Source organism: Prionailurus bengalensis, chromosome B3 (genome assembly GCF_016509475.1).
Source record: "Prionailurus bengalensis isolate Pbe53 chromosome B3, Fcat_Pben_1.1_paternal_pri, whole genome shotgun sequence".
In the NCBI taxonomy this organism is placed as follows: domain Eukaryota; kingdom Metazoa; phylum Chordata; class Mammalia; order Carnivora; family Felidae; genus Prionailurus; species Prionailurus bengalensis.
The window spans coordinates 70,768,535-70,791,803 of NC_057355.1; the positions used below are offsets into that span (position 1 = coordinate 70,768,535).

The window sequence follows — 23,269 nt, forward strand, 5'->3', positions numbered from 1 at the left end:
ACCATGTTCCCATGAATAGACACACATATACAAACTGTGTCTCTTTAAAATGTAATAAGTTTGATTTTTTGAAAGTCCAAAGTAAGAAGAATTTAGAAACATAAGAGATAAAATTCATTGTATTATATTTCACTTTATTACGTAAAACTCTTCATAAAACTTTGATGGCCACATAAAGCTTTCTTTAATCCTATCATCTGAATAAAGGTGAAGAGTACCAATTTAATTAGAAATAACTGATTCCTCAGAGTCACATCTCTCTGATACCTTTTTAATTTTTCTCTATAATTAGTTCCTCTTGGATTTGTGAGCTCTATTGGTACTGGATTGTGCCAGAATACTTCCTGGTTAAAATGAAGGCAATTTGCTATTGTTTATTTGATCTCTTCCTTGTTAAACAACAGCTGACTAATTTCTTCTTTCTCACATTGGACTGCCTGTGTTTATGAAGTCAACTAATGGCCTGTACAACCAACTATTTTGCCTAATCATGCTAATATTTCAGTAAACAGCTTGGTCAATAGTGTCCAAAAATACTTTATTGTTGTCATCTCTGAATTGATTACTTCATTCATTGATTACTTCATACATTTGTAGCTTAGACACTTAGGAAAATAACACTTATTAATGGGGCTTATGTATTATTTCCAATGCTGCTATAGTCATTCTTGTATATTTCTTACGGACATAACCACTCATTTCTCTTGGATACATACCTTGGAGTGGAATTACTGGGTAATAGGGTAGGCGTGTCTTTTAGAAAGTACCAGAGGACTCCAATGTGGTTGTACCTATTTACACTTCCACAGGCAATGTGAAGAGGTCTAGTTGTTCTACATCCTTACCAGACTATGGTATTGTCAAGACTTTTTAATTTTAGCAATTTTGTTAGGTAAATTATAATCCTCACTGTGGCTTAACTTATATTTCCCTGATTGTTCATAATGTAGAACATTTTTTCATATGGTTATTAATTTTTTGAATATTTCCTGTTGTGAGGTATCAGTTTACCTCCTAGTGTCCAATTCTTATGAGTACTTGCCAGGAGAGAGAGGAAAACCAAGAAAACCTTTTAATGTTTTATTTATTTTTGAGACAGAGAGAGACAGAGCATGAGCAGGGGAGGGGAGAGAGAGAGGGAGACACAGAATCTGAAGCAGGCTCCAAGCTCTGAGGTGTCAGCACAGAGCCCAATGCAGGGCTCAAACTCACAAACAATGAGATCATGACCTAAGCTGAAGTTGGATGCTTAACTGACTGAGCCACTCAGGCGCCCCACCAAGAAAACCTTTTAACTACAGGGAACAAACTGGTGGTTACCAGAGTGGAGGTGGATGGGGGGGATGGGTGAAATAGGCAATAGGGATTAAGGAGCACATTTGTTGTGATGGACACCAAGTGTTATATATGGAAGTGTTGAATCACTTTACACCTGAAACTAATATTACACTGTTATTACCTAACTGGAATTTAAAGAAAAACTAAAAAAAAAGAAAGAAAATTAAAAGGTTCATATACTAGAGAAGACATTTCAAATATGTATTTCTAACAAGTCTCTTATTTTCAAACTATATGAAAAACACAATAATGTAATATTCACAATGTATGGTATTGTTTTGGCACAATTGACATTTTAGGCTTGATAACTCTCTTTTGTGGGAGATTGCCTTGAGCATTGTATGATATGTAGCTGCATTCATAGCCTCTATCCATTACATCCAGTAGTAGCCCTGACACCCAAAAAGGTCCTCCGATGTTACCAAATGTCCCTTGGTTGTGAACCACTGATACATCCCATTGGATCAATAATAAATGCAAATATAAGGATATAGATTTAGAGTTATTGTGTTATGTGCAGGTTTCATGCTTGTAGTGATGTCTCTGGTTCTTTTTGTTCTTTGCCATATAACATTCCACTCACAGAATTCCCCCTTAGAATCTCTTGTAAGGCTGGTTTTGTGGTGATGAACTTCTACAATTTTTGTTTGTCTGGGAAAACTTTCCTCTCTCCTATTATAAATGACAGCCTTGCTGGATAAAGGATTCTTGGCTGCATATTTTTCCTAATCACCACATTGAATATTTCCTGCCACTTCCTTCTGGCATGACAAGTTTCAGTAGGTAGGTCTGCTACTACCCTTATGTGTCTACCCTTGTAGGTTAAGAACTGTTTGTCCCTAGCTACTTTCAGAGTTCTCTCTTTATCTTCGTATTTTTCAAGTTTCACTATTATATGTCCTGCAGAAGATCGATTCCTATTAAATCTGAAGGGAGTTCTCTGTGCCTCCTGGATTTCAAAATCTATTTCCTTCCCCAAATTGGGAAAGTTCTCAGTTATGATTTGTTCAAGCACACCTTCTGCCCCTTTCTCTCTCTCTTCTTCTTCTGGAACTCCTATGATATGGGTATTATTACATTTCATTGAATCACTTAGTTCTCTAATTCTCCCCTCGTGTTCTAGAATTTTTTTTATCCCTCTCAGCTTCCTTTTTTCCCCTAATTTTATCTTCTTTTTCACTTATTCTCCCCTCTGCCTCTTCAATCATTGCTGTCACTGCCTCTAGTTTATTTTGCACCTCATTTACAGCATTTTTAAATTCATCATGGCTATTTTTTAGTTCCTTGATCTCTGCAGCAATATACTCTGTTGTCTTCTATGCTTTTTTCAAGCCCAGCTATTAATCTTATGACTATTATTCTAAATTTTTGTTCAGTTATATTGTTTATATCTGTCTTGATCAATTCTTTAGCTGTCATTTCTTCCTGGAATTTCTTTGGAGAAGAGTTCTTCCATTTCATCATTTTGGCTAGTTTTCTGTCCCTTATGTGTTTTAAAAACTTGTTATGTGTCCTGCATCTGTGAGCACTACTGTATTAAAGAGGGGTCATACATTGTCTAGGGCCTGGCCTTTCAGTAGGTGTTTGTTAGAGTATGTTACTAGTTGTCTGTTGTTGTGAGTCTAGTTGCTTTATCTTCCTACTTGTAATGATGTTTCAGGCCCTACACCAGGTGTGCCTTGATTTGTTTGTTGAAGTAACCCTGGAAAAGAAAACAAAAAAACAAAGAAAAAAACAAAAACAAAATCAAAACAAAACAAAAACCCAAAACACCAGCAACAACCAAACAACAGGGTGGAGGTGATGGAAGAGGCCTTATCCCATACAAAGAGAGAAGTGACCCGGGTGAGGAAAAAGAAAAGAAAAGAAAATTGATCAGGAAGAGAAACTATACAGCTTAATCCAGAGAGAGAGAGAGAGAGAGAGAGAGAGCAAAATACAGAAGGAGATACAGAACAGGTATAAAGGGAATAGATTAAATATGTCTGGTTAAACAAACCAACAACCAGAATAACCAGACCAGAGGAGTGAAGAAATAAGGAGGAAAGGAAAAAAATTATATATATATATATATATATATATATATATATACACACACACATATATATTATATGTATATATATACATGTAAATATATGTATATATTTATAAATATATGTATATATATGATATATATATATATCATATATATATATATACACATATATATAATAAGAATAAGAATTGTCCAATAGTTAAATCAGAAAATCCAAAACCGCTGGGCTCCCTGGAACCAATGGCAGCACTGTTCTCGAGGAGGGACTGTTTCATTGGCGTCAATCCTACTCCAGTAGATACACAGTTACCAGGCAAGGAGGGGTGTGTTTGGTGTAGGCTGGTCCCGCCTCCACTGTGGGCCCACTGTTCATTCCCTGAAGCCATCCATACCTTGTTGGTGATAGGGAGAAAAGTGACACCCCAGTCTCTCCTCCAAGGACCGGCTGTCCCAAACCATTCTGTTCAGGCTGTCCTCAGTGCAGTGGGCCTGAACGAGGCAGTTTGTCCCTCTCCGCTGACTCCTGCACCTCCCTGGGACTCAGTTGGGACTTAAACCCTGATGTCTTTAAGGTTCCTACTCCCTTCGCCCAGTTTCGGGGAAGTGCCACTCCTTTGGCCGGTTATATAACTTCTTCCCACAGCACTCCAGGCAGAGGATTGCTTTCTCCCTCTGCAGACTGTGTCTCTGGACTAGTTACTGAGCCCTGGGCTGGCTCCCCTCCTCCCCAGGTGCGCAAACAGGGAAGCCGGCCCCACTCCAGAGAAAGCCCTGCAGTTAGAAATTGGATCTTTCTCCCTCTCGGTCTGTGGTTTTTCTCTTGTCCATATAAATACTTCCACAATCTCTCTTTCTCTTCCCTTTGGCTCTCTGCACAAGGGGATCCTTCCTATCCGTGTCTACACTGCCCGTTTTATCTCTCCCAGTTTGCATTCACACACCTATGGCCTGCCAGTTTGTCCCTGTGGGCCCCTGAAGATGTCTCTGTCACGTCATAGCCTGGATTCTTGGAATTCAAAGTCCTTTGGCCTCAACTCTGCTGTGTTTGAGGGATGAGAGAACTTCAGGTTCCTCTACTTTGCCATGTTGGATCTCCGTCCCTATATATAACCCTAAAATAGGCATTTTTTAAATAATCAGGGAATTTACAGGATGACATAAACATGAGAAAAAAAAATAGAAATATTAAAAAAAATCAAATGGAAGTTTTAGGGCTACAAAATACAATATAGAAACCAAAAAAATCCATTCGAAGGACAAAGGAACATCAACAACAAAAATCCCTGGATAGAAAATAGATACAGTTTGGAGCACCTGGGTGGCTCAGTCAGTTAAACGTCCAACTCTTGATATTGGCTCAGGTCATGAATTTGCTGTTCCTGAGACTGAGCCCTATGTGGAGTTCTGAGCTGACAGCATTGAGATTGCTTGGGATTCTCTCGTCTCCCTCTCATTCTGTCCCTCCCCCCACTTTCAAGATAAATAAATAGTTTTTAAAAAGTTAAAAAGAAAAGGGGTACCTTTTAGTCGGTGGTTTAGTCGGTTAAGTGTCTGACTTCAGCCTGGGTCATGATCTCGCCATTTCTGAATTCGAGGTCCATGATGAGCTCTGTGCTGGAGCCTGGAGCTCAGCTCAGAGCCTGGAGCCTGCTTTGGATTCTGTGTCACCCTCTCTCTCTGCCCCTCCCCTGCTCACATTCTGTCTCTCTCACTGTCTCTCTCTCTCAAAAATAAGTAAACATTAAAGAAAAAAAATTTTTTTAAGTTAAAAACAAAATAAAATAGAAACAATTTAAGCTAAAGCAGAAGCTAAAACATTTGTGGAAAAAATTAACAGAGCCTCAGTGACCTATGAAAAATGTCAAATGATTTAACACATGTGGTATTGGATTTAGGGATGACAGGAAAAAAATTTGAAGAAATAATGTTTAAAGAACTCGAGTAAAAAGTATAAATTCACAGAACAAAATTAGGTTTGAATGCCTCAGGAAAAACAAAAAAGAAAATCACTTCAAGACATACAATAATTGCTGAAAATGAGCAATTTATAAAATATTAAAATCTGTCAGAGAAAAAAAGATACATTTTATACAAAAGAACAAAAAATTGATAACTCTAGACTCTTTTCAGAAACTATGCAAAGTATCTTTAAAATATGAAAAGAAAAAACCCTCTCAAACTAGAATTCTATACCAAAATTAAGGGTGAAATAAAGACATTTTCAAGCAAATAACGATTACATATTTCATGGCCATCAGAAATATTAAATAAAGCTGTAATGACAATTTATTACATTTATAATATGTACAAATAAAATGATGACATGATAATATAGTACAAAGGGGAGAAGCAGTAGAGAAGTTCAGTATGTTATATGTGAAATGGAATAATATTATTTGAAGATACTAGAATGTGATAATTTAAAGTTGTATAATATAAACTCTAGAACCATGAAAGAGAGAAAATGGGGCTGGAAAGACAGAACAACCGAATGAAAGAAAGAAGAAGAAAGGAAGGAAGGAAGGAAGGAAGGAAGGAAGGAAGGAAGGAAAGAAAAACAAAGTAGTTAGCTAAAATAACCATGTATGTGTAGTGGCTAATAACTTGGACGGCCCAGGTTTAAACCATTTTATTCCCTCTTGGTCAAATTAAAACAAGCTCCTTGCTTATTGATGTAGTTTGCAAAATGAAGGCCATGTTATTGTTTGTAAATCAACCACTTTAAGTCCTGAAGACAGTAAAACTGAGGAAGAGGAAATCTGTATGGTGGATGCTGTCAAGTACCCTTACTTAGCATTGCAGGAGGAATTAGGTTCATGGGCCAATGATACCTTTAGATGTTGATAGTCTCTTAAGCCAGGGGTCTTGCTATAGGGGCAAGTATACTGGCTCTAGGTAGTTGGAAAATAAAACTACTCTCACTTCCAGCATTCAGTCATGTAAACATTTATGGGAACTTAGAGGAAGATTAAGACAAATCATACAGAAACCACCCAAAAAAGTCCTGGTGCTGAGCCAGGAGATTGGAATATTGAGGTTTATGTCAAATGGTTTAGGGATTCCTGAATTAGCTACTGAGGATAATGAAATAAAATGACATGGAAATATCCAAACAGAGAAAAGGTGGGCATACTTCTCTCATACCCACGGAAGCCATTAGTGTGAACACTGTGGGCTTAACTCAGCATCCATAGGAAGAAACCACCTACTGATGATTTTAGGCAGATTTCTCTGAAGTCAAGGGTCTGCACAAAACCAGCAAATAAATCATACTGGACTCCTTCCAGAAGCCCCAGTGGTCTAAAAACAGGGATTCAGTAGAACTGACACCTACTCAGCTCTAGGATTTGGTTATCCTTTTGTTAGTGAGACTTCTTGCTCAACTATAGACCCCAACAGTTATATCGCACTTTATTAGAACATTGACAATGAATGAAACACTCCAGTCCCTTTATCAGAAAAGCCCTGATAGCAATGGAATGCCTAGAAGACATCCCCCCATATCCCCTTCCTTGCTCATGATCAGGGGCTAAACATATACTGACCTCATCTGTGATCACATGCTCCCTGCCTTCTCTCCTGCATGTAACCCCCTAAACCTGTCCTAAAAAATTCTAGGTGTCCACCTTGCAAGCAGAGAGCTCAGTTGTTAAGGCTTGAGCCTACCAGTTCACACAGATATAGACACCTGGAACTAAAATTTTCCCTCTTTTCTAAGCCCTTATCTCTTGAGTTATTGTTTTCTCTTGCAATGAGTTTATCCAAGTTTGTTTAGCAATAATGTTGGCAAACCCAGCCAGGACCTATTCTTTCAATCTGTCCAGCCACCTCAGGGTTCTCTGGGACAGAGCAGTTGGCTCCATCAGTTCATTAGGGCTCACCCACTCATTTCCTGAGTTAATGGCTGTGATGCATGGTTTCTTACCAATCTTACAGAAGCAGCCAGTGAAAATACAATTAAAGGTTTATAATATTGGAGAGTCTATCAGTGTATTTCATGTGGAACAGTTCCTCTGATCAAGAAAGGCACTTTGCTTTTACTAATCTACAAAAGGGACCAAAGGAACATTGGATTATCTGGCTATATCACATTTCATATCACATTTGGAACAGTGGTCTCATTAAACACAGAAACAGAAATTCAATGTTACTTTAAATAGGCATGGAAAGAGGCATGAACATATGGCTAATATATTGGATAGATATGTTTTTCAATTGGATATGAAAGAGAGCCAAGGAAATACTCCACAGGAAACATTTCTTAGAACCAGAGATGGGACTAAGGAAATGGGGAGACTGCAGTTCCCCAGCTTTATATCTTTATATATTCTGTTTTGATAGACCCAGTTATGCTTATAATAATGCCAGGCATAAGTGTAATATACAGTAAAAGGTAGCTATGTGTTTGTGATTGACCTTTTTTAATACTCTTCAAGTAAGTTTTCATTTTGGAACATTCCAGACCTGATAGTGGTTTTATAGTCCTCTGCTTAACTGTTGTTGATAGTAAAACATGTCAATTTCTATAAGTGTGCAATGCCATAAAAAGTTTTTTCTGTTGTCATTCAGGGAAAACAACATGGCATCTTTAATAATTCCCATTGGTATTTATCATCAGTTGGGTATTGTTAGGTCTCAAAATACATCACATCTATATTACTACCCTCTCAATATATATGACTCGTTATGGAGAAAATAGAGAAAATATTAACATTTGTCATTATTTTAGGGAAATACTATTATTTTTGGAAAGAGAACCTCTCCAGGTTTCAATGTGTCTGACTCAAGTAATGCTCTGAAACACTGTAAAACTGGTAAGTTGTAGGGGAAGCTTTAACATACATTAAAAAATATAGAACCATTTCTAGATACTGAGTTTCAATCCCGTTGTTCATAGGTAGAGTCAAATGTGAAAAGTTCTTTAGGTGAACACCATGATAACATTAGAGAATTCTAGAAGGCATTATCATTCTAGTTGTCATACAAATACAGCATATTTTCCTTATAAGTGTGACAGTATGGGGCAAATTAAATAATTGAGTACACTTTGATATACTTCAAGTGATGTTATTTTCCATTTATTAAAGAATTTTCATGTCAAACTTCATAATGTCCATATCATTACTAATATACATTTGAGAGCATTTCCAATCCGTGCAAAATGGTGACGCCTCAAGAAGTAGGTAGCTGAATGAAATCTTTGCTTTTTTTCTTTTTTTCCAAAGAAATGTGTTATTCCCTGTGCTTATAAACCTACTAGACCTAACACTTCAATTTATCCTGTTCTGTTAAGCAAACAAACAACAAATATCAGCTCAGATGACTAGTATCATGTGGACAAGAATATGATTTTTGGCAAAACTAAGCCATAATAGATTTTATTTCATATTCTTCTGTGTTAAGATTACAAAACTTTTAAAACATTCATTTTAATGGAATAAATTACTCATATATTCTCAAGTAGTTTGACAGATTGTGCTCTGTAGATCAAGCAACTTGTAGATCAATCACAATTTGTCCTTTTTCTTCGTAGTATGATGCCTGTGATCGGTGATTAAATTTCTACTTCTAATACTCAGCTCAACTATATTTTCTGCACGGTGAGTCTGTGTCTTAGAATTAAGAATCAAATGTTGATTTCATTTGTTGTTTATAAAATGCTGTTTATTTATCTTTCTCCTCACCCATTTTAGAACAGTTTGAAAGTTGTTTACAGTAAGAAGAAAGCTAAAGAACTTTGTTTCTATGGGAAGGGGGGATGCTGGGCAGATAATCAAAATGATTCCCTTGAAAACATAAAATTTTTCTTTTTACTCTGTCACCCCTTGCCTCTTCTACACTTGTAGGGAGTGTGTGGGAGAATGTGTATGCATGTGTGTCTATGTCTATGGTTTAGAGTAAAAACTAATATGTAAAAATGTGCTTTAAACAAATATTACAGATTGGTGCAATTTACACTATCAAAGCAGAAAAAAACATAAAAAGTAGAAAAATTCTTTGACTTTGAATAAACCTATCTTTTCTACAGTTATCACTAATTCATTATTCCAAAGTTTTTCTCTTTAAATATCTGTCAGCTTTCACTCACTTCATCAACATCTCTATTGATGACCCTTGTAACATCTATTATGGAGAATATAAGAATAATTGATCTATTTTCAAGGAGCTTAAAAGTGATCTGGGGAAAGAAGAATCACAACACCAAAAATGACAGACCTTGGATTAGAACAAATTTCCATAGCTCTTATTCTAGTGTTCCTTCAATTTCAGAATATTTACACCTAATGCACATGGTATACCTAGTGAATAAGTAAATGGTAGAGCACATGAAATGGACCGTAAATACACTGGAAATTGGTATGGGTTTTATAAAAGAGAGGCCTCAAGGTGTCCTGAAGGATATGGCTATATGGACAGGATTTGTCTACCCAAAAAGAAGAAAACATGTACGGGTAGAAAAAAAGAAATGGACGGGGAATACAGAAAACCACAAATTTGTTTTTTTTACCAAAACAGAAGTTGTATTTTGGCACTATAAGAAAACAATACTGGATATTTAGAGTAGATGAGAGGCTGATTGTGAAGGACTAGGTGAACTTGGGTATTGATGAGCGAGTTAGGTAATTGTTGTTTTTTTAAGTAGACACTGATAGGATGAAAACAGAATTCTTATGAGTAATGTTCAATTCCTAAAAGTAAACTATATTTTTGGGGTAATTACATTATGCATCATCAATAAAATGCAATTCTATATAGCCATAAAATGATTTGGATTTTCATGTGCTCTTAGAAATGTATTTTTTTTTTTTTTTTAGAAAGTCATTTTATTTTTTTTTTAAATTTTTTTTCAACGTTTTTTATTTATTTTGGGGACAGAGAGAGACAGAGCATGAACGGGGGAGGGGCAGAGAGAGAGGGAGACACAGAATCGGAAACAGGCTCCAGGCTCCGAGCCATCAGCCCAGAGCCCGACGCGGGGCTCGAACTCACGGACCGCGAGATCGTGACCTGGCTGAAGTCGGACGCTTAACCGACTGCGCCACCCAGGCGCCCCTAGAAATGTATTTTTAATGTATTGACAAACCCAAGGAAAATAATTATACATGTGAACACTATTCTCTCAATAAATAGCATTGAACACTATGGTTTTAATAAAAAGCATATAAATGTAAACATATACTAGTACCCACAACACACAAAGAACACACACACACACTGTACTAATGTGTATATTACTATTCTCAGAGGATATCCAGGAAATAGATTGTTTACCCAGGAAATAGATTGTTATATCCTGCTGCTCTGTGTACCATGTTTTCTTTTCCATTCACATAAGCTACTTTGATCCTTTTCAAAAATAAATTAGGGAAAAATACGTACTTCTAACAATTTTATTGGAATGGTTATTCTGTTTCTGTTTAAAAATGCTTCAACATCCAATTTGACATTTAAAAGTAAATATGCTTAAAATTCCTAATTTACATGGATTTTGCTTTAACACTGATTTTAATGTAGATCCTGAATATTCATATATATTTTATTAATTCATTCACTCCCTCAATAAATATTAGTAATATGCAAGAATGTGTATAAACTATTTCATCTATATTTGAAGTCTATCCTGTTCTCCTCAAATGCAGTTTTAAAAATGAGATTTCAAAAAGCGTAGTGTGGTTATTTTAAATATTACCCATAAAACTGAAAGAAGATACAACTTTTCCAAACATGGAAATAACTTTATGTACTTAGCGTGGCTTAGTACCAAATTTGTGTCAATCCAAGTTTCTCAGAGTAAGAACTTGGCCAGAGGATATGTCTATGTAGGAAAAATACATCCCCAGTTGGATAAATGTACCCATGGGATTGCCTCAGAGAAACAGAGTGTACAGCATTATGATGCTTCTTCCTTCTGTTTCTGATGATTGGGAGCATAAATTGCAGGAAATTGATGGCAATATGGGAAAAGGAGATGCAAGGCTATTCCTGGGATTCACACGAGGCACTTTCCTATGAAAGTATTTTCCCCGCTCTGGTAAAAAACAATGGCACAAAAGGAAGGCTTTAATTACTGCAGGAGCTTTTTAAGAACCTAGATAACGAGGAACTATTATGGTTGAAAATATTTTTTTAAGAACAAAGCCAACAAAACCAGTGTTGTTATAAGGATGGGCTGATGGGAAAGCTATGGTATAAATTTAGATGACTGTGTTGAAAGAATGGTATTTCTATTACCCACATCAGTCATTTACCTCAATTACCTCATTTTATCGTTTTGAAGCTGTGATAAGTAAACATGCACAAGCTAACCAGTGGTCCTCTGTATAGCACTAAACAAATGAATGAATGAATACACACTGAAAAGAAAATAAATTCAGTTCCATTTGGCTGGGGACTTTCTATATCCTTGGTATATCCTGCTTAAAATTACAGAAGAGGCATTTGAGGTGAATAATGTTAAATTTTGAGTGAATGAATTATATATGCCATATATATATTATGTATACATATGTAAATTCATGGTTTGACTCTACTAATGTGCAGTGACCATCGCTGGTATTAGCATAAGCTATGAGGGATTCATGCAAGAATGGAGCAGGAAAGAGAAGATGTGCTTTTCTCAGGACCTAAAAACTTATAAGGAAGACTTAATTTAAGACATTAATTAATTGTTCTTTACCAGAATCTCTTTCAAAGTATGGGTCTCTAGAATCCTTGCTATATTTTATACATTTATCATTTCCAGGTTAAGAAACTCAATAATATTCTGTGAATGTGGAACCCACCATGATCCTTATCTTATTTATGAAGATCTTTATAGCACAAAGAGACATTCAATATCATGGAGTTTGATTTTTTGTTTGTTTGTTTACTGAGGAGGAAACATAACCCTCAAAAGGAGATACTCGTCATATGTTGCCCAATGAGTAACTCAGCTAGGTGTTGTATTGAGGGGTTTGGAATCCAAGTTCACAGTCTATATGATTGTTATTTCATGTGCTGTTTTTTTTTGTTGTTGTTGTTTTTTTGTCTCTCAGAAATGTATAGTCTGAATTCTTCTTACTGTTTGGAATGCTGCTCTGGGCCATTTATAATATCACTGACCAATAAAATTTCCCAAAAGTGGGAGGTGCGTTAAGTTCACCTGTCTGAGTATCAAAATTAGACACCAACATGAACCATCCTTTGTATAAACACAACTTTTCTGCCCACAATTCTTACTCATTTGGATTATGATGACATAAAGTTGATAACATGGAAAGAGTGAACCATTCAGTGGTGTCTGAGTTCATTTTGCTGGGACTTTCCAAATCTCAGAATCTTCAGATTTTATTCTTCCTAGGATTCTCTGTGGTCTATGCTGGGATTGTGTTAGGAAACCTCCTCATCTTGGTCACCGTGACCTTTGACTCACGCCTTCACACACCAATGTATTTTCTGCTTATCAACCTCTCCTGTATTGATATGATCCTGGCTTCTTTTGCTACCCCTAAGATGATTGTGGATTTCCTCCGAAAGCGGAAGACCATCTCTTGGTGGGGATGTTATTCTCAGATGTTCTTCATGCACCTCCTAGGTGGGAGTGAGATGATGTTGCTTGTAGCCATGGCAATAGACAGGTATGTTGCCATATGCAAACCCCTCCATTACATGTCCATCATGAACCCCCGAGTGCTTGGTGGGCTGCTGCTATCCTCCTACACAGTTGGATTTGTGCACTCATCTAGTCAAATGGCTTTCATGTTGAATTTGCCCTTCTGCGGTCCCAACGTGGTGGACAGCTTCTTCTGTGACCTTCCCCTTGTGATCAAACTCGCCTGCAAGGATACCTACATGCTACAACTGCTGGTCATTGCTGACAGTGGCCTCCTGTCCCTGGTCTGCTTCCTCCTCTTGCTTGTCTCCTACACGGTCATCATACACTCAGTCAGGCACCGTGCTGCTAGTGGTTCCGCCAAGGCCTTCTCTACTCTCTCGGCACACATCACTGTTGTGACTCTCTTCTTTGCCCCATGTGTCTTTATCTATGTATGGCCCTTCAGCAGATACTCTGTAGATAAAATTCTTTCTGTGTTTTATACAATTTTCACACCTCTCTTAAATCCTATTATTTATACATTAAGGAATCAAGAAGTAAAAGCAGCCATTAAGAAGATAAGAACTCGACATATAAATTCAAAGCCCACTTTGTAGATGATGCTTCCAAAGAGGCAATCTTTTGTTTTGGACATTATTAAGGAATAAACTTTTAATGTATTTCAAGTTCTGTATAAGGAAACAGTAGATGTAATTGTTAGATAGGAAACCCCTCTTCTGTCATCATCACTGGTTAAAGCATGACATCTCCATTCTGGAAGACATGCGTTTAAATCCTCTGTTCACTGGGGCACCTGGGTTGCTCAGTGGGTTAAGGGTCTGATTCTTGATTTCGGCTCAGGTCGTGATCTCACTCTTTGTGAGATGGAGCCCTACTTTGGGCTTTTTGCTGATAGTGCAGAGCCTGCTTGGGAGTCTCGTTTTCTCCCTCTCTGCTCCCCCCCCACTCATGCTCTCTCCTTTCTCTCTCTCTCAAATAAATGAACTTAAAAAAATCTTCTCTTCACTACTGTTTCTAATGCAAATTTGAAAAAATGAATAAATTATCTACTTAGCTTCTCTATCTATAAAAACTTCTTTATACATTTCTTTTATAATTTTGGCATGTTTTTAAAGTTTATTTATGTATTTTAAGACAGACAGAGAGAGAGAGAGAGAGAAAGAGAATGAGTGGGGAAAAGGCAGAGAGAGGGAGAGAGAGAATCCCAAGAGTTTCCACAATGTCAGTTCAGAGTCTAACTCCGGACTCAAAATCACAAACTTTGAGACCAAGGACCTTGATCATGACCTTGGAGTTAGATGTTTAACAGACTGAGCCACCCTGGCACCCCAGCGTGTTTTTAATCTTTACAAAATACATTATTAGTGTTGCTATTATACTTGTAGTTTTTGTTGGGAATCTGTATGTAGAAAATGCACACAGATGATGCCTCACATTGCTATTTAGCTGAGTGCCTGGGTAACTGCTCTTTGGTGCTGGAAAAGTACATTTAGTACATAATCCCTACTTAATGTGTCTTAACTTTGTTACTGAGTTGCCCCAAACACAGTGCCTCCAACCATCCTTCACATATGTTGTGAGCCTGGCACAGTGTGCCAGAAGGCTCATCCAGGGTTTCAGAAAGTTTACAGCCCACGGATGGAAAGAGTGAACTAAATTTGCAGTTGTGCTGTGGCATGAACAGTACTATGGTACATGGTTGTAAGTCCAAAACAAATTTTTCAGTAATAACACCAATATTTGTCTCTTCTTTTTTTCTGAGTCCACTGGTAAATTGATTCATGGGGCCTACATGGGGTAGGGGTGATTGATACCTCTGAAAAGTCTATAATCAATTCTTTGTACCAGTATCAAGCCTTTTTGTTTTTAAATACGGTTTACAAATAGAAAAAAAAATCACTGTCTTTAGTATACAATTTTGTGAGTTTTGACAAATGCACAGCCATGTAACGATCACAATGAGATTATAGGAAAATGTCCTCAACCCTCAAATTCCCCTGTGCCCCTTTGTGGTCTATCCCTCTCTCCTAACTTCTGGCTCTGATAATAGGATCTGTTTTTTTGTACCTAGGTTGCCTTTTCTAGACTGTCATGTAAGTGAACTCATATAGTAAATGGCCTTTTTAAAATGTTTTTGTTTTATTTCCAGTTAGTTAGCATATAGCATAATATTAGTTTCAGGTGTACAATATGGTGACCCAACACTTCCACACAATACCTTGTGCTCATCACAAGTGCCCTCCTTAATCCCCATCACCTATTTAATCCATCCTCCCACCTACCTCCCCTCTGGTAACCATCAGTTTGTTCTCCATAGTTCAGAGTCTATTTCTTAGTTTGCCTCTTTTTTCCCCATGCTTGTTTCGCTTCTTTAATTTCACGTATGAGTGAAATCAGATGGTGTTTGTCTTTCTCTGACTGATTTATTTCTCTTAGCATAATACTCTCTAGCTCCACCCACATCCTTGCAAATGGCACAATTTCATTTTTTTTTTATGCCTGAGTGATATTCCATTGTATGGATACACCATGTCATTTTTTTCCCTCCAGATATGTGGTTAGAGTTAGGGTCAGGATTAGGACCAGGGTGACGGTATGTTCCTGGTATCCTGCAGTTCAGAGATTTCTCCAGAGGGTTAGGTTAGGGTTAGGTTTAGTGTTGGGGATTAGGGGCTTGGGGGAGTTATCATTTGGGTAATCGTTAGGTTTAAAGTTAAGGGTAAGGTTAAGTTTAAGGTTAGGTTTAGGATTAAGGTATGTGCCTGGTGTCCTGCAGCTCAGAGACTTCTGCACAGAATAAAACCCCAGATTTCTGCTGGGGTGAGAATAGACATGGCAGCCATCCACTGAGCTGGGCAAGGAGGACATTTGTGGCTGTAAATACTCTCTTGTTATTGTTGTTTCTAAGTTTTTATTTAAATTCTAGTCAGTTAACATACAGTATAATATTAAATTCAAGTGTACAATATAGTGATTCAACATTTTGATACAACACTTGTTCAGCACAAGTGCACTCCTTAATCCCCATCACCTATTTGATCCATCCCCCCACCTCTCCCTTGGTAACCATCAGTTTATTCTCTATAGATAGGAGTCTGTTTCTTGGTTTGCCTCTCTCTTTGTTTCCCTTTGCTCATTTGTTTTGTTCCTAAATTTTACACATGAGTGAAATCATATAGCATTGGTCTTTCTCTAATTTATTTTGCTTAGCAAAATACTCTCTCACTCTATCCATGTCATTGCAAATGTCAAGATTCCGTTCTTTTTTATGGCTGAATAATATTTCATTGTATATATCTAACACTTCTTCTTTATCCATTCACCAGTTGATGGACATATGGGCTATTTCCATAATTTGGCTATCATAAATAATGCTGCTGTAAACATTGGGGTGTATCTTTCCCTTTGAAATAGTATTTTTGTATCCTTTGGGTAAATACCTAGTAGTATGATTAATTGCTGGATCCTAAGGTAGTTCTATTTTTAACTTCTTGAGGAACTTCCATATTGTTTTCCAGAGTGGCTGCACCAGTTTACATTCCCACCAACAGTGCAAGAGGAATGGTTCCCTTGTCTCTACATCCTCACCAGCACCTAATATTTCCTGTACTATTGATTTTAGTCATTCTGACAGGTGTGAGGTGGTATCACGTTGCAGTTTTGATTTGCATTTCCATGTTGATGAGTGATGTTGAACATCTTTTCCTGTGTCTGTTAGCCATCTGCAGGGCTTCTTTGGAAAAATGTCTATTCATGTCTTCTGCCCATTTTGTAATTGGATCATTAGTTTTTCTGGTGTTGAGTTGTAGAAATTCTTTATATATTTTGGTTACTAACTTTATCCAATATGTCATTTGCAAATATCGTCTCCCATTCCATAGGTTGCCCTTTAGTTTGTGCACAGTAAGTAGCCTTTTAAGCATGACTTCTTTCATTCAACATAATGCCTTTGAGATTCCTTCCAGAGCAAGTTGTTTTAATTATTATAAATCTATGGTACATTTTAATATCTGTTAAATAAGTATCCTCATTGCTATTCTTCCTCAAATTGTCTTGAAACCAGTTCAGTTATTTATTAGTTTGAACTAGAATGATTTTATCAAATGACATGAATACTTAGTAATTATAATTGTGTTAATCTTATACATTGATTTAGGGAAAAATATGATATTGACAATATTGGTCTTTTTAATCCTACACATGGTTTATTTCTGTACTTTTAAGGCCTTCTTTTGTATCTCCCAGTAAAGTTTTATAACTTTCTTCATTAAATACTGAAAATATTAATGTTATGAATTATTTTATTTTAATGTTTATGAGGTCATTTTAAAAAATGTTTATTTTAAAAATTTTTTAATGTTTATTCATTTTTTGATAGAGACAGAGCATGAGTGGGGGAGGGGCAGAAAGAGAGGGAGACACAGAATCTGAAGCAGGCTCCAGGCTCCGAACTGACAGCACAGAGCCCGATGTGGGGCTCAAACTCATGGACTGTGAGATCATGACCTGAGCTGAAGTCAGACACTCAACCGACTGAGCCACCCAGGCACCCCACCAAAAATGTTTATTTTAAGAGAGAAAGAGAGAAGGGGGTAAGGGCAGAGACAGATGGATAGAGAAAATCCCAAGCAGGCTCCACGCTGTCAGTGCAGAGCCGGATGTAGGGCTTGATCCCACCAACCGTGAGATCATGGACTGAGCCAAAATCAGGAGTCAAATGCTCAACCGACTGAGCCACCCAGGTGCCCCAAGGTCATTTTTAACTGTCACTTTTTGATAATTCTGTAATGAAGAAAATGTGTAGTTTTATATAGTTATGTGTGTGTATATATATATATATATAGTTTTATATATATATTTACTTGAAATTAGCCACCTACCTGAACACTAAATAATTGACATTTTTAGTCGATTTTCTTGGGCTTAGAATATAATGTTTCAACTATGATAATCTTATTTTTTCCTATTATTTTCTAATATCTTATTTCATATTTTAGCTCATGACATTCTAAGACAATACTTTTTCTGAAATTTTTCTTGAATTCCAATGAACACTATATATATACATATATATATATATGTCATAAATGTTCTGAGATATGTATGGAGAACTACTGATTTTAATATGTTTATACAATATGTTGAAAATGTTATACATTTTTATAAAATAACATATTTGGGATGATAAAAACTAACATTTGCACTTAGCCTATTTGACATAGAAAAATTTACTAATTTCAGGCTATTGTCAACATTTCCAGTGGGTATAAATAAATCTTTTTTAATTGTAGAAGAAATGAATCTAAAGTTCAGTGTGCACAGCTCAATAAAAACTGGAAGAAGTTTACAAGAAGCTTCACTGCCACCTAGTGGCTGAAATCACCTGTTTCTCTTCCTACCTTTAACGAAAACCAAGAATTAGGAAGGAGGATTTATAATGGTCTGGAGTCTTTCCAATCCTCCAGTAGGCAATCTATATGCAGCTTATACCTTTCAAAGAGGCAGTAAAGTTGATTACCATCTCACCATTACCCAAAATAGCCATTTTCTCAGACAGATTTTAATGTTACTTGAAGGTTTTCAGTCTGCTAGTACCCGTCAGGTAAGTCCAGAATTCTAGGGGACATCATAACATATTAAGTCACCATGAGGAATTAGAATATTCTGAAAAAGGTAAGGCAGACTAGGACCAAAAAATTATCTATATGTCAAAAACATTGTTCATGATTTTTAAATCTATTGCCTACCATAGATTTACAAAGCTAAATCTTTAACCTCCCTAAAGTGTGGATGATCCTTCCAAACTGCAAGAGGAGCTAAAAATATATACTACTTGTCATCATTTTGGTCTGCAAGGCTAGAACACTTTGCTCAGAGTTGTTCTGCCATATGATTTTACTTTGAGCATAATTGGCCAGATAGGTTGATGTGTCTAAAGGAAAGTAAGACTCATTTGAGGCTACTAAAGAGAGAGTGGCCTAAAGCAATTCTTCAGTCTGTATCTAAAAGACAGTATTTGAAAAAATAATGAAGTAAATAATTAGGCTGTCTGGTGAAGTCTTTGACTATCTCAGTCTTATGATCTAGGTGCTGTTTTCATTCCCATTTTATGTATGAGAGGACTGAGGCAGAAGACTTTTATAACTTACCTAACTGTCCATAGCTAGAAGAAAACAGAACAGATTTCAACTCAGTCTGTTTTTAGAAGCCATGCACCTCTTTATGATTTTCTATGTTGCCTCTACTAGCGTTAACCAAATTCTGGAAATACATTAATAAATTACCTCTTCCCCAAATTCAGAAATTGTTTAAAATATAATGGAGGGCTTGGAAGGTGACTCCATGGACAAATAAGGCAAAGGTTAATTTATTGCTCTTATATGCTCAAGTCAAAGAAAAGTGATATAGACACTTTCAACTGTAAGATTTACTTTCAAATGGCAATATTTCATTCTTTTTGGTGGCTGAGTAACTTTCCATTTCCACATATATATACCATATTTTCTTATCCATTCACCAGTTGGTGGACATTTGGGCTCTGTCCATAGTTTGGCTATTGTTTATAATGCTGCTGTAAACATTGAGGTTGCATGTACCCCTTCAGAGCTGTATTTTTGTATCCTATCAGTAAATACCTAATAGTGCAATTGCTGGATAGTAGGGTAGTTTTAGTTTTTTGGAGGAACCTCCATACTGTTTTCCATAATGATTGCACCAGTTTGCATTAGTAGATAGAGCTAGAATGTATTATGCTAAACAAAAAAAGCCAGTCAGAGAAAGATACCTAATGATTTCACTCATGGAATTTAAGAAGCAAAACAAATGAACACATGGGAAGGGACGGGGAGAGATGAGAGGGAAACAAATCGTAAGAGACTCTTAATGACAGAGAACAAACTGAGGGTTGACAGAGGAAGGTGAGTGGGGGATGGGCTAGATGGGTGATGGGTATTAAGGAGGGCACTTGTGATGAGCACTGGGTGTTGTATGTAAGTGGTGAATGACTGAATTCTGCTCCTGAGACCAATATTGCACTGTATGTTAATTAACTAAAATTAAGTGAAAAAAAAAAAAAAAGAGAGACTCACTTGTTCACAGGTATTGGGTTTTGAAAATGACTGCATATAATAAAGAGGATAAAATTTACAAATAGTGTTGATTGAAAAAAGCGAAATGATTTACATTTCTGTCCTTGGAAAATCAAACTTGTCCATGCACCCAATGTCCAGGAAGCCAAATTCTGAGACACTTGTTTTGAAACAAAGAAACATTTATTATGAGAAGGCAGACCATCTCGGAAGCTAAGCAGAGTCGGGCCTGGTTAGTACTTGGATGGGAGAAGGCAGCCCAAGGAGAAGTCAGGGGATTATTCCCAAAGCTGCCTTGACCTGTTGACCCTAGGGACAGCTTATATACATGAGAGGAGTGTCATGAGTTTCTTAAAAACTTGTTGGGAGGGGGGTCCTTGAAACAAACTGGGGGTAAGCATTCTTCTGGTCAGTGAGGAGCTTTTTGGGACCTGGTATGATCAGATACATCAACACCAATGCTACTCTCCAGCCCCATTAGGTTTCTAGAATCAGTGGATAAACAGGGAATAAAGGTAAAAAAGACAAAGGCCAAGTTAATGATTGATTGGAATAAGGTTAAGAGATTCATAAACGATGGTTATGTAGAGAGCAAACAGAATGCGGACCTAAGTTAATAATGCAACTAATAGAACTATAGTTCCCCTTAGGCCTTCAAAACGGGTCCAGGAACCAAGCACCTGCCTCAAATCCCCACTCTTATTTTATAGTTCTTCCATCTTGGAGAATAGGGACAATGACCTCTCTGGCTGCTTCCTGCTGCTGAGGGGCAAAGAGCAATAGCCAAGGGAGTGGAAAAGGGAAATCTGCCTTCGAAGACGTTCTCCAGTGTCTGGGCACAGGGCTTGGACCTCGGTTTTCACTGTGACTGTTTCTCGGGAGACTTTCCTCAGGTGGCCACAGCTAGCAAAGTAGCATGCTGTCTCATTACTTTAGTTTGTTTGCTTCTCTGTTTTCTGGACTTGATCCCAGTTATTAGAAACCTCAAAAGCAATCCCTACCAATGCCCAAATAGCCCTCTCTAAAGCTACCACTGTTTTTTGTAATTTCCTTTGACTATCTGGGGCACTTTGGCTAATAAAAGTCATATGTATCACTTTTAAATTTTCAGGTGCTTCAGGGTAGATGTCAGCATACTGACAATATGCTTGATGGATTCATTCAGGAAAAGATGAAGCGTCTTCTAGAGGCAGCTGATTAACTTATTGAATCTTATTTAAAATTTTTTTAAAGGTTATTTATTTATTTTGAGATAGGGAGATGGGGGAGGGGCAGAGAGAGAAGAAGAGAGAGAGAATCCCAAGCATGCCTTGTGCTGTCAGTGCAGAGCCTGACACGGGGCTTGAACTCATGAATGGTGAGATCATGACCTGAGCCAAAGTTAAGTCAGATGGTCAACGACTGAGCAACCCAAGCACCCCTCAAAAATTTTTTTTAAGTTTATTTATTTTGACAGAGAGAAAGAGAGAGAGAGAGAGAGGAAGCGCACAAGTGGGGGAGGAGCAGAGAGAGAGAGAGAGAGAGGGAGAGAATCACAGGCATGTTCCCTGCGCTCAGCACAGAGAGCCTGACATGAGGCTTGATCCCATGAACCTTGAGATCATGACGTCAGTCAAAATCAAGTCGGGTGGTCAACTGACTGAGGCACTAGGCAACCCAAACCTTATTTAGATTCTTTTGTTGAGGTACCTCTGTTTTTTAATCCTATCAGGATACATTCTAGGTAATTTTGAAGTCTCAGGAGTACTCTTGAGTTTACATATTGATTTGGTTGCAGTGTCTCTGGTGCCTCTAATGCCTCTGTTTGGTAGTATTGTTTGAATCTGGTCGACAAAACTCATGGGCTTGTTTCAAGTTAAAAGAATGGGAGGAAATGGGAAACCTTAGTTGGGAGAGTCATAGATGTTCAAAGAAAGCAGAGGAATATAGGATCCAGCCCAGCTGTATAGGCAAACTGCACACATGCAAAGACAATTAATCAGAATTAGAATTTAACATCCACAAAAGTGTGTTACTGAAATATAATTTTTCTCTCCAAATTTACCCTCCTTTTTATTGAAGGTAGCCAAATGAAGTCTAATTTGCTGCAAAATAAATCCAATTTTAACAAACCTGGCCTAATTATTCACATAAGCACAGCAAGAATAGTGATTGGCTATATAGGTTCTTTTAAATCTGCTTCGCTAGATTGTTTCATAAGGAATTTCAGATTAACTTTTAATAGTCTTTTGAGGCCAGAAGCCAAGCCAAGTACTTATCATTATTTTTCTCTGCAATACGTGTAGATGTGGGTTGTTTCCTTTCTTCTCGAGGTCCCTAAAATATCCTGAGGTTCCTGTACCTGCCAGCAAGTGACATTCTTTACTGTCCTAGTACAGGTCCCGGGAGTCTGCAAGCAAGGGACCAGGATAACATTTCCAAGGGCTTCATTGGCACCCGAAGTCAACCTTAGTTTCTTAAAGCTGGTCATATCTGAGTTTATGTGTGCCTCTCTCAACTATGACATTCCAGTCAAAGTCTTAGTAAAATAACCAGTGTTTTCAATGATGTTCTGTTACATGAAAGATTCTTACTGAACTTATGGAAATAACTATAATTGCCATGAAAGAAAGAATACTTACTGAGAGTTTCTGAATTCTGGAGGGTTCAGGTAGGGAGAAAAGATCAATGTGTTCACAAAAGAATACTTTATCAAGTTTCTGTAAGTCATAGATCTCTTAAGAGAAAATTGTTTCTTAAGTCTGGAAAAGCAAACATTCAGATAAGAGTAGTCAAAACTGTAACTCCAAAAGACATGCTTATTTTAATTAAACCAGCAAACTCAAGCTTTCATTTATCAGAGGTTATGCCAGATCATATGAACCTGAGAAGAATTTGAATTAGTTTCCATCTTTGCTTGTAAGGATGTCCCATTCTTAAAAGTGCTTGTTTCTAACTAAATAAAGCTCTTTTGTCATTAATTTTAGTAATATCATCCAGAGGTAGACAACACCATATAAGACAGGCAAAAATAAGAAATTTTAAATAAAGATTTGTATTTTTTTCTTGGCAAATGACCTTATGGAAATTGTGGGATTGATTTTGAGCAAGGGTGTTTTTTGAGTCATTTGTACTTTTAAAAGTCCTTTTTCTTTCCTTTTTTTACTTTCAGTCTCAGGGATGCAAAATGATTTAGATAAGTAGTTCCCAGAGAGGTTAAAGGACTTTGCATTG

At 37.1% G+C, this 23,269-nt stretch overlaps 1 protein-coding gene across 1 annotated transcript; it reads left to right on the top strand.

Annotated features, from left to right (window-relative positions):
- Window positions 1–7,323: 7,323 nt before the first annotated feature.
- LOC122468045 (olfactory receptor 4K13) lies at window positions 7,324–13,564 on the top strand. The gene is made up of 2 exons (XM_043554529.1): window positions 7,324–7,336; window positions 12,618–13,564. The coding sequence occupies exon 2, from the start codon at window positions 12,626–12,628 to the stop codon at window positions 13,562–13,564; it is 939 nt and encodes a 312-aa protein (XP_043410464.1). The 5' UTR covers window positions 7,324–7,336; window positions 12,618–12,625.
- Window positions 13,565–23,269: the final 9,705 nt, after the last annotated feature.